This window comes from Vidua macroura, chromosome 6 (genome assembly GCF_024509145.1).
Source record: "Vidua macroura isolate BioBank_ID:100142 chromosome 6, ASM2450914v1, whole genome shotgun sequence".
NCBI lineage: Eukaryota > Metazoa > Chordata > Aves > Passeriformes > Viduidae > Vidua > Vidua macroura.
In genome coordinates this window covers 27,137,205-27,150,004 of record NC_071576.1, presented here as the reverse complement: position 1 = coordinate 27,150,004, position 12,800 = coordinate 27,137,205, and the positions used below count along the sequence as shown (strand labels likewise).

At 39.8% G+C, this 12,800-nt stretch overlaps 1 protein-coding gene across 5 annotated transcripts in view; it reads right to left on the bottom strand.

Annotated features, from left to right (window-relative positions):
- Positions 1-12,783, bottom strand: part of STRN3 (striatin 3) — a 59,869-nt gene extending 47,086 nt beyond the window's left edge. The window contains exon 1 of one of the 5 annotated variants that reach the window (XM_053980173.1): positions 12,237-12,783. In XM_053980173.1, coding sequence (XP_053836148.1) covers positions 12,237-12,551 — 315 coding nt within the window. In that variant the 5' untranslated portion in view covers positions 12,552-12,783. Of the gene's footprint in view, positions 1-11,628; positions 11,840-12,236 lie in introns of those variants that run through there. The other 4 variants (XM_053980172.1, XM_053980174.1, XM_053980175.1 and 1 more) reach the window with 4 other exon arrangements.
- Positions 12,784-12,800: the final 17 nt, after the last annotated feature.

The window sequence follows — 12,800 nt, the reverse complement described above, 5'->3', positions numbered from 1 at the left end:
TTAGGATTTTTACAGCCACTCTCTTAACCAAAGTGGTATTTAGAACAGTACAGTAACAAAACTCATACAATTCATAATTGTGTTTTTAAAGTCTAACAACCCTCTAAACACCATGGTTTGTAAACAAAGTAAACCAACTCTCTTTTCATAAACTTTTATCCAGTATGGAGTATGGATGTAAGAGGGGGAAAAAAAAGAGAGACTACATGTCCAAAAGAAATAGAAGGCACTAAAAACAATGGATTCACACTTTGGTAGCATTCTCCTCAAGGACTAAAATGTACAAATCTAAAAACTGGAAATTATAAAACCTTTTTTTTGAATAACAAATGCAAGTGGCCTTGGGAGTTTATCATTCATTGACCACTCTTGTAGTAGTGATCTTCATGCAAGAACGGGTTTATAATATTTAGCTTCAATTTAAAACTTACCAAACAATGAGCACAGTTTAATTCATAAATTTGTCCTCCTTTTCAATTTCAGTCCCAGAGATACTCCTTCAGAAAAGTAAGCTCCTGCCTAACTTTCACCTTCCTGAAAGCACTCTGTACTACTCTGTAACACTCAATTATAACATTAACTTCAGGAAAAGAAAATAATCTGGTCATTATCATCAACAGACCGTAAAAGAACTACCAAAATGCTCCATGTCACAATGTCAGAGTATCAGTCACTGTCCCTACATACCAGCTCTCTCCCTCTCCCCAAAATCACACATCAGACCTGAGATCCAGCAAATTTTATCTGAAGGCCATTAAACAAGCATTATTTCTTTATTCAACTGACAGTTAACAGGAATGCTTGAAGCCACTACATAATCTAAGTAGACACAAATGCTCATTTTGACTTCAAAAAATGCTCACTCATTTTTATCTCCAAGTTTTCTTCACCACTATCAATATAATTCAACTGAGGAATTACAATCGTTCCATTCAAATATCAATTGCCATCACATAAGATAATCAAACAGCCAAATAAAACATAAGCAGCAAAAGTAATACTTACTAGTTATAAACACTATTCTATCGCGAGTCTGAACACCATATTTCAACTGCATTTTGTAAGGAGGTTAAGTAATCCATGAAACATGTTTGAAAGCAAGCTCCAAAGACTTTAAGGTAGTCATGTTCCTAATAATAATTTAAGAAAGCTCTGCAAGCAAACACAAACTAACACTCTTTATAATTCAGACTGACAATATAAGTATTCTTCCTCAAAGAACTTCCTGAAGTTCGAGTCACAAAGTAAAACTAATAATCCTCAATATATTTTCTTAACAGACTTTCTATGGAATTTTAATTTGTTTCAAATTAGTTTTTCCAATAAATAAAATAAAAGTGTTCATGTGCCTTTTACAGAAAAAAAGTTTATACAAGGTGATCACTCATCACATGATGTGTTTACCCAGCTGGACACTTTGTCCAAAACAATCCTATGAGAGACAGTACCAAAAACTTAACTGAAATCCAAAAGGATTACATCAGCTGGCTTTACTTGATCAACAAGGTGGGCTACCCAGTCATAGAAGGAAACCACGTGTGATAAGCAGGATTTTCCTCTCATGAAGCCATGCTGGCTGCGACCAGTGACTGTATTGTCTTTCAGGTGTTTTTCAGTGGCCCCCAGGAAAAACTTCTCCATTATTTTACCAGTCACTGAAGAGGGATTGACAGGCCTGTTGTGACCAGGGTAATCCTTCTTGAAAACTGGGATGCTAGTCAGCTTCTAGTCAACTGGCACATCTCTAGATGTCAGCCAAAAATTAGCATTTTTTTCACAGATGAAAATGAATTCTTACTGGACTATCATTTCATAAGAAATTATTGCAGGTTTGCACTTTTAAAATCCATTAAGTCCCGGTATTTTCCAAATGTCTGTGCTGGAAAAAGCCCACAACACGGCTTCAATTCCAATGCCAAAAGCTGATTCTTGTTAAAAATATTAGCTATCAACTCTGAGTATTCCCCCTGTCAATTAACAAGACTGTATACAGCACTTCCTATGTAAATTTTCTATTTTTAAACATTTTGTACATTATTCCAGTATGAACTGCTTAGGAGAGGCAAAGCTTGTGAGCAGTACCTTCTCTGCAGAAAAACTAACGAAAACAAAGACAAGCTTGTGGAGAAGTGTGAGTCAAGTCACCAGGTTCGACAACCAACAGCAAAATACCCTGTAACCACAGATTACATAGTGTTTCAAACACTTGAGAAATACTCTTGGACATCACAGGCCATGTCACCACAATGCAGCATGTATCCTGAAAACATTTGGCATCATCATTGATGTCATTTATTAATGACATGTTCTACATAAAGTAATACTAAAATAATGCCTGAAGAAATTTCACTTCACATTGAAGCCTCCGAAGTAGTTGTCTGTCCAGACCCAAACTCTCACATTTAACCATGCAACAATAATCAGAGATTCAAAAGAAACTGTTGAATATGCTTTTATCTTCTCTCTATAGTACTGAAATATAAATAATAAGGGTGCTCAAAATAGGTCTGCAATTTTCACATAATGCTATGGAATGTCCCCAACTTACAGTACAAACTGATTGCAAAAAACAGACTGAAGTGCATTGGAACAAGAACAACTGTAAGGAAAATTCTTCAAGAAAGGTCAGGATTACTTTGCAATTGTTGAGTCTCAGAACTTACACTGCAAGTGTTCTTGCACATTTTCTTCGACCTTTAATTTTTCAAGAACAGCTTCCTGCCCTGGACAGGCATATTCAACAATCCAGCAACAAACTATCAAACTACCTGTTCTTTGATACTTGCTTTCTATAACCTCTTGAGGTCTCTGCTTTAGTTATCACACAAAAAGGTCATTGCCTGTCCTAGTAGAACTAGCTATGTTAACTACATTCCACCTATTAGAGCACTGGCTTCCCTCTCATTTAACCAAGAAATCCCTTAGTTCCCTCAGTTCCACGGGTCCAGTCCTTCATTTAAGTGTGATACTTTAAGAAAAAGCATGGAAAGAACACACAAACTCAACAACAGTAGATTAGACTACAGTAATAGATAGCTTCTTGTGAATCCATTTCAATTTCCTCTGTGTCTCCATGCAGAAAGATTCATAAATTTGCATTGTATAAAAATTACGTCAGTATGTTTTACACTTGCTGCCTGATTCTCTGTCTGTTCTACCAAAACAAAACACAAAAACTCCAAAAAACTAAAGATCAAAATAAAACCACCCCAAAAAATGCCCACACAAAGAAAACAAGAAACAACAACAAAAAGCAGTTACCCAGCTTCCCACATGTATCTATCACACTCTCACTGGGATTTATTTTTTTTTAAGGTGAAGTTCCAGTCTGCTCTGTCATATCCCTTAAATGAAACTATTTTCTACTGTAAATTAAAAAAACCTCTGAATAAGTCTAAAACCCAGTGAGGCACCTAATAAGGCTACCTCTCAGACTGCTTTTTAATTTAGCAAGAAGACTGAATTCTAAACGGTCTTCAAGATGTTATTTCCAGACCTCAAACTGGTATTATGTCAAATTTTCAGCATTCTTTTCAAAATTGTTACTAAACAATGAGACATTATATTACCATGTTGATTCTGCCAGTTCTGCACAGATCAGAACACAGAAATCAGTTCCCAATTTCTGTATTTATAGCTCCCTTACAGCACTTATAAAGCCAAGGATTATTCAGGGGTTTTATTAATTTCTTTTAGCAGGAAATTCACAGAAGTTTTGGAAGACAACTCAGCATGACTATTTCAGCACAAGTTCATCTTCAGTTGCAGTTGCTCATTCTGTCATTATCATCTCTATTTTCTGTATTCCTCCTAAATGCTTGAATCTTGCAAGTAACATCTTTGAAACAAAATCCAAAAGCAGTTACACTCCTTGGACCATCACTACCTAAACGGATTCACATACAGTCTTTTAAACCACTTGACATTTTTGGGAATACATTTTGCTAGTAAAAGAAATTTCTTTCCAATAATGTCACAACTACAACTAATAAGACTAATTATATATATACACCAAAAGACAGTATTTGAATTTAGTTAAATTAAAAATATCTTCACTGTCAGCACCACTATGCTGGCATATTATTCCATTAACATGAAGCTACTTTTGACAAAATGCCACATTTGGAGCTTCATTAGATAGTTAATACTAAATAGAAATTAGAATATTAAGCTAATTCTCTTTACTATTATTAGTATTTGTAGTACAAGAGCACATAAGTAAGAGTGAAGTGTGGCAGGTTCTTATGGTCACTATAGAGTTCAAAGGAAAGGGAGGATTTGCAGTGTAGCAAACATCCTCAAGAATGTACCCTTCCTCTCCAAAATCAGGAACACCTATTTGTTATTTAGGAATAAAGACAAAAGCATAATCCACAGCAGACTGTGAACACAGTGATCTGACTTCGGCTGTTCTAGTGATGAACACATGTCAAGTGTTCACCAGTAGCACACATTCCTAAGGGACAAAGAATCAATAAAGTCTTTGAATGTAAGAAGTCATACATATAAAAAAATATATATACATATATATAAAAAAAGAACAATCTTACAGAATGTACAGAGCTTTGCCTTAAGGCAATGGCAACACTGACAATAACAAAATTTAATATAATCAAGTTAATGGATTTAAAGTTATGGAAGAGTCAGACAGTTAAAATAAAAGTGTATAATGCAGTATTTTCAGTGAGGCATGACAGAAAGTTGACAAGGAGCAGGTATTTTGCACCTCCTAAATGTTAATCTGGCTTCCTGGCACAGAACATCACCGCTAATTTACACCACTTCACCAGGGAGTTAACAGAGACAGTAGTCCTGCCTTCTACCAATACAACTGTACTAACCTTCCTGAAGATATGAAATAGGTGTTATAAAATTTGTAAACCTGTTTAAATGCTCTGCTTAAACTTTCTTCTGAGAATTCTGTTTGCCAAAGCAGGATCTTTTCTTTTCCCAGGGTCTCAAGGCGTATAGCAACATTCTGTTCCAGCACGCTGGGGTCTCATCCTCAAGGAATGCAAACCACCACAGTTAGAAGTTAAATACTGGAGTCAAGCATTCTCCAGCTTCTTATAGTGGTCATTGGCATAAAGTCAAGGGACCTTCTTTGGGGTTTTTTCCATCTAGGAGGAGTACTATAGGATCATCAACCTCAAATTTGGCAGCAGTTAAGAAGTGAAAAGAAAACAAGGTGAACAACCGGAAGAAATTTTAGAGCAATCAACCCATTTAAATATATAATCAGAAAGACCTTCAGCATCTGGACTTACTGAAGGTCATTCTCTATTTCAGGATCATTTCAATTAGCATTCAGAGAAGCACTTTTTTTTCAGAATGTTACAGCCAACACATGCAGGATTTTTGCATTGTCAACAGCAGGCTACCTCTAATCAGACGTTTTTATAAAGATACTATAGTGGATACTGTAGAAAAACCTACAGATAAATTTATGCTTAAATTTATGCTGTACCTTCAGGACTGGTCCTGAAGAACAGCCAGCTTCATAACTGGTTCTTAATACCTGTTGGGAATTGCACTGATAAAGGCAAAGAGATTAAGAAGATATCATTAAACAAGTATCCTGCTGAGCATGGCTTAGGATAATTCAAGAGCAGTCTGAGTGACAACAAGTAATGATAATCAGATAGGCAAACAAAGCTCTTGCAAGTAATACATTTGTCCTGAAGATCCATCAAATCACTGGAGGATCCAACTTACCTAGCCACTCTCTTCATCAGTTAGGAAAAATAAATTCATTATCACGTTTTCCTAATTTATTAAATGACAAGAAGGATGAAGAACACCCACCACTACCTCAAAACCTACTTTCAGCATGAAATAAATAATTACACCCACAGATACTTCAACCCTCTCAAAAAATTCTCCGAAATGAGATTTCCCCAAGAGTTATTAAATATGCACAGGTAAAATTACAATGAAACTAAGAAGTAAAATGCATGCCCAGTGTTTAAAAAAAGAAGTAAATTCTTCACCAGGAAATGTTAGATAACTTATCTGCCACATACTTCTACACTGTGCCTAAAAGAAAACCTCACCAGAGTAACTGTTATAAAATGACAGTTCTGTGCACTGATTCTAAGTAAGAGTATTATTATTGCAAATAATCATTTATGAAAAGGCAATTACACAGTAAAAAACACTTTTATACCAAGCGTTGCTAGAAGGGAGTTATTTAGAAACAATATTCTAGAGAAAGTTACACAACTACTACACTGACCAGTATCCCGTACATAAACCTCAGAGCTATCCAGGTATTTCCTGTTCCTGTTTTTACATGGAGCTTAATGTTACTCCATGTCCTGCATTCTTTTATTGTTTTGCCTCCATGAGGTGAATACTGCAAGAAAATTTTATAGAAATGTTAAAGATCCAAATCAAAAATAAGATTGGAAGAATGAGGTTATCCATATAAAAAAAGGAAGCATCTCTGCACACTTTAATTTGGAAGTCCTGCCAAGAAGCCTATGAAGAAAGACAGTACTTACCCAGACACACAGAAGAACAGACTTCCAAACTTCAGCGAACAGGCACCTGAAGTTTTACCAAGAAGTGCTGTGCTTGTTAATGCAGTTGACTAAACAGCTATGGAAGCCACAGTAGTGAAACCCTTGATTAGGTCTAATTGCCCTCTACCTAAAATACACAGAACTCTCAATTCAGTGCTTTAAACTTAAAAGGAACTTAACTCCATAAAATATGTAGCTGTTTTCACCGTTACCTTAGAAAAATGATTGATGAACAGAAGGTTCTGGGTTTTAACTTCTTATATGTACACTATTTTATAGAGAAAAAAAATGTCATTACAAAAAAAGTATTAAATACTCAAATATTTTATCATGTAAACATTAGTTATTTGGGCCACTATGTACTTCTGCACACCTGCTACAGCAAGCACCTGAACAGTTTGCACAAACAGAAGTTAGACAGTTCTGATGCATGCATTACCCATACAGCTCCTGGCATTTACAACTATCACAAATAAGAATGCTGAGCAACTTCTTACTACCTACTTCATTTCATTTTCAGTCAGTGTTAATCTAGTATCCCTTGGGGTTTTTTTAAGATTGATTTAGATTTAGTTTCATAATAAATAGAGAGGTTCACCTGTAAGATCCAATGGAATATCAGTTTATTAATTTATCATATTCCAACTATCTAGAATACAATTGACAAACAACCATGTGGTTAAAAGACACCATGCATTTCACAACAGCAGCATCTGAATTTCCTGCCTTAACTTTGCATATTATAAAACAATTAATGCTCCTGATATCAATCAGGGATTGTTTTTTAAGAAAAAGAGTATTGAAACAGCATCAAAACAGCACTAAATATATTGTCAAACAATCAAATCAAAGTATTTTCCTGCCCATGGCAGAGAAGTTAAAACCATATGATCTTTAACATTCCTTCAAGCTCAAACTGCTATATGACTCCATTTCAAAGCTACCTTATTGGTCAAGAGAATACAAGAACAGCTTGCCTAATCAGACCAATAGATCCCCAGCCTCAGTATGCCACTTGTAACCACGGGCTAACAGGCAGTTCCACAGGACTAGCATAAAAACAAAATAATAAATCTCACAAAACATTTCAAATCTTAGAACAGCTGTAAATCAAAAAGACAGTATCTTTTAGACACCCACAGGAAATTTCCTTCCATGAACATATCCAAAAACTTTCTGACCCATGAAAATGTTAGCATTTACAACAGTCCCTGCACAAAATGCCACTAATTCCTGAAAAGCCAGGGTTTTTTGGTGGTTTTTTTGTTTGTTTGTTTTTTAATACTAATTTTTACTGTATGCCCCCTAGTTGCTGAGACACAGATTGTGGCCAACAAACTAACAACCATTCTATAATCCTCATAACTACTTCTACTTGCAATCTATCATCAAAATAAATTTTTTGCAAGCCAAAAGCAAGGCAAAGTCTATTATGAAAATAATTAACTGTTCCTCCAAGTTTAAGAGAAACATTCCCCACATTATCCTCATCCCTCCTTCAAACTTGTAAAAAGCTAAAACAAGGAACATACAGGTAAGTATTTCAGCTATTGATTCCTGCTACACTTTGGAAATGCTGAAGTACAGCATGACTGCATATACACTCTGAACATTATCTCATTTTGTTCATGATATCAACACTTTTACATATGTTATCTGAAGATACATTTCTTTTTTAAAGAACATCCTGTATAAAATTCCTTCAATGAGTCTGCTGCATCATTCCCAGCAGAAAGGGAAGCGGGGAGGCATGCAAGTAAAATCTGAAATCTATAGGTTTTGGTGCTCTGGGATTTTTAAACACCTAGATAAAGAATATTAGAAACTATGCTTCCATAATGTCTCGGAATATTTGGGAAAAAAATCAATTGTAAAATAAGATAAACTAGGAACTTCAGTTGTGCACCAGCAAAGGTGTCATTTTATAGGACAGAAAATGTATTAACAGTCATAGTAATCTTTATGCACACTTAAATTACTTGAGAGGCTGTATAACGTGTAAACCAAAATTGCATATATTCTGTTCTGAGTGTTTATGTTTCTTAATTATTCTACCTATTCATTAAAGCATGTGGAAGTAGCATCTACTAGCAATTCTCTCCCAACATATTCTTGTGTGATTCTGAAGTATCAGAGAATATTCAATCTAGTTTTCCTCTAGTTCAGAAAACCTGAATAAACTGCACAATTAAGACTTCTATTCCAGACAAGCATTATCAGCTTGCAAGCCCCATAAGAAAGTGGATCTCTCAATTGTGGATCTCCCAAAGTTACAAGCTTTTCTATGATACTCCTTTTTTGACACAACTTTATCTTCCTTAAGAGTTTCTGTGCATCTCTACAGTGTTTTCCCATCCAAGTTTCTTTTCCTTTTAGGATACTATGGAGTCACTTGTCCTTGAACAAAGGGTTATTTCTAACAAATACGTAACATTCAACTCCTCTAAAGTGCATGCATGTCTTAGAAAAGACCATTTATCTCAGCATAACAGCTGGTCATTATTGACCAACATCAAGGTCATTAGACTGGCAGATCAAAGTTACATTGCTACAGTGAAAATCTTTCAGTTCACTAAATAGTGAACAGATTGTGTCCATTACTTGCAGTGAAGAAGACACTGCACGCCAGACAGCTTATTTTCAACACAGCAACAAATGGAAGCTTGAGAAGTCACTGCAGCAGCCAGTATTACAAGGGAAAGGAAAGAGGTGTACTATGTTTCAAGTACTGCACTCCTGATATTTGACATTTCTGTACTTGATACTGGTTTGCACAGAGATTTGTCTAATGATTATGCTGCTTCACTTCTGCAAATAAGCAGAACAGCATGCACCTGAGAAGTTGGCAAGATAGCATAAAACTATTAACATTTTAGATTCAAAGTCTGATGTAAATGTAGGTCTCAATCTACCAGTACAAGACTTCAGATCCAAAAGGCTTGAGCCCCTCTATCAGTCATTACAGCCATGGCATAAACCCCAACCCAATGAAGTACCATGTGCTTTATTTATAAAAATGTGTCCCATAGGTGGAACAACAACAACAAAAAAAGTCATTACAAGAACCCAGAAAGAATAAACTGTTATTGCAGATCCTCTCTCCCTTCACTATCACCCCTCTATGCAAAGAGCACCCCTAGTAGGGATGCCAATTCCTCCAGTCACTAGAACTACACATGTAAAGAAAGGGGGCGGGTGGATAAACCACATAGGAGGCCCATTACTTCATACCACAGATAAGAAAGTATCTTCTTCAGAATAATAAATTCTTCTATTCAGAACACATAAACGAAATCATACATATTGCTAGGTCATTTTCTTTTTCCATACTTTTTATAAAGCATCTTTAGCAAAGTTATAAAGAACTTGCAATGGCCAGCACTGAGAAGCACCGTTTATAGAGTTTACTGTCATCTTGAAAGAATGAAGAAATAAGAATGAAATTACCTGCATCAGGAGAGTTGCAGCTAAATCATCCAACACCCACTTCCACATAAATTATCTACTGTCATGCTATGGAATTCCTGTCTTCCTTTCAACCCAGGAGGCCTCTATCATCAAAAAACTCACACCTGACATATGATTAACATTCTCCTTAGCTTCCAGGGACAAAACTGTTGTTTGGGGTCCAAACTATTACAGCTTTACTGGCCACAAAATATGCTGTTAATTCACAAATTAAGTTGCAGAACAAACCAAAAACCCCACAGACCTAGAAAACATCTATCTCCAAAAAATATTCACAACATATTCCTGTATCAATCTTCACTATTGCACAGGCTGAGACCTAAAATCCAAGGGCAATGTCCTCTCCCCCTTCAACCCTGGGCTTCCGAAGTTATAAAAAAAACCAACCAAAAGCACCCTTGTGCATAGGCACTGTGCAGCAACTCTGCTGTCTCAGTCCCATGACATTTGCACACGTATGTCAATCAACACATACATAATCATGGTCAGAACTGCTACCATACCTCCACAGACATGCAGAAGAAATGGTATGGCCGTGGATAACAAACAGCAACCACAAACAAAAAGCAGCAGAGCTGGCTAAGAGTGCATCAGGGAGTCTAGAGGCCACGTGAGTTCAGAGAAGCACTTCATCAGTCAGACACAACTTTTCAAGTCTCCGGAGTACTCTTCATGTTAGGGTACAGCAGTACCTTGTTTTAAAGTAACAAGCTCATACCTAAAACAAATATTTCAAGGTGGTTTTGTCTGGTAATGAAAATACTAAGGAACTTATTCATAAATGTAACACTGTATCACTGAGATGCTAGAGAAAACAGGAGAAACAGCCAATTGCTCTCCACTAAAAACATCCACCCATGTTCACCATGGATTTTAAATTCAGCCATTTCACGGGGTTTAAAATAGTAAGACTTGCAGTAAGTGAAAAAAACAGTAAAACCCCTCCAATTGTGATTTTGGGTTTTAATTATTTCTTAATTATAGTTGTAACAAAAATAGTGCCAAATACATGTTTATTACAGAGCCAAGAAGTTCCTAAAGAATTGCCCAGGATCAGATATACTTCTTGGTTCCGAAACCTGAAAGGAAATGCCTTGCAACCGCCGGCTGCTGTTGCAGTGCAATTTGATGGACTGCTACTTCAAGACCATAAACATTCACTCAGTACAAAAATCACAAAAAAAAATTTTGGAAGCTACGAAGCCTGATAACACTTTTTTATATTTTTATTATGTATACTTCTGTCCTATAAAAAGATAATGGCTCCAGTGTGGATACCTCCCATTCAGTGGATTTCGCAATCGGTTCATAAACTGGTAATAGTCTATGCATGATTTTTTTTTTACTTGCAAAAATAATTAGTAAAATTATCCTATTACTAAAAGCAAACATTAGTCGCAAGAAATGTATATTGCAACTCCAACACTTGCTCTCTATCCTGGAAAGTTATTCAGTTTCCGTTCCTGAGGCGAAGCTGGTATTTTTTTGTATACTGAAATGACCACACCGCAGACTTATCGATTCCTCGCTCTTCTCCGATATGAAATCTCCAAAGAAGCGAGTCCGAAAGAAAGAAAGAACAGATTGGACCCGTCTCTAATTACATGCCTGGCTAAGTCTTTTACTTACGATTTACCTGAACTCCTTTTCCTCGTCCTGCCCTTGCCCGGGAGGCAGGGCCGCCTCCTAACTCCCCCTTTTCCCTCCAAAGCCAGAGCTCGCCGAGCTGCAAGGAGGCGTCAGTCCTCCCTCCCAGGCCCGGAGGCTCTTGCTGTCAGTAACCCGCACGGGGCCGAGGAGCCCCGGAGTCATTGTGCTGCAGGAGCCGACCGCAGCTGTCAAGGCGCAGCGCAGCTCGCTCCGCCGGCGGGTAGGAGGGGGAAGAGGGTCACAGCCCAGCGCCGCGGCAGCGCCCGCCCGCCCTTCCCCGGCCGCGCTCCGGGCCCCGCACCGCGGCTCCGGGCGAGCGGCCTGCGGGGCCGGGGCCGCTCCGGAGCCGGGCGGGCGCCATGCTACAAACCAAAATGGCTGCCCCGGGGAGGGAGCCCGGCTCGGGCCTCCGCCGGTACCGCCGCTCCGCCCGCCGGACCTCACCCAGGTACCGTCCCCGGGCCACGGCGACCGGCTCGGCCTCGGGGGCCCCGCGGACCCCGCTCGCCCAGGCAGCGCTGCCCCCGCACGCCGCGCGCGGCCCGGCCCCCGGAGCCCGCCGGGCCAGTCCCAGATCGCCCTCGACCCCGGTACCTGGAGCTCGGCCCGCTCCACCTCCCAGTGCGCTCTCTCCATCTCGAAGCGAGCCCACTCGTGCTGGATGTAGTGCAGGATCCCCGGGATGGTGTAGTGCTGGGGCCGGGACAGCTCGGCGGGGCCCGCCGCCTCCTGACCGGCCGGGGCCGCGGGGCCCTGGGGCTGTGGCCCTCCTCCTCCGCCGGCTCCAGCCCCCACGCAGCCCCCACCAGACTGCAGGTTCATGTTCCCACCCGCCTGCGGCGGCGGCTGCTGTGGTCTCGGGGCGGCCGCCATCCCACCGCCTCCTCCGGCTCCTGGGTGCTCGTCCATTGTCTGCGGGGAGCCCTCCTCCTCGTCCCGCGGCGGGGGCCAGGAGCAGGGGCCGGGGAGGGGGCGAGCGGCGCTGGCTGGGGCGGGGAGGAGGGGGCGGGCCGGGCGGGGGGGCTGCGCCGAGCGGGTCCGGGTGTCAGCGCAGCGCGGAGCCGCCGCCAGCCGCCATTACAGCCCCGCGGCCCTCCCACCCTCCCACCCGGCCGGGCGGGGAGCGAGCGGCGCCTGCCGGGAAACCGCGGCCTGGCC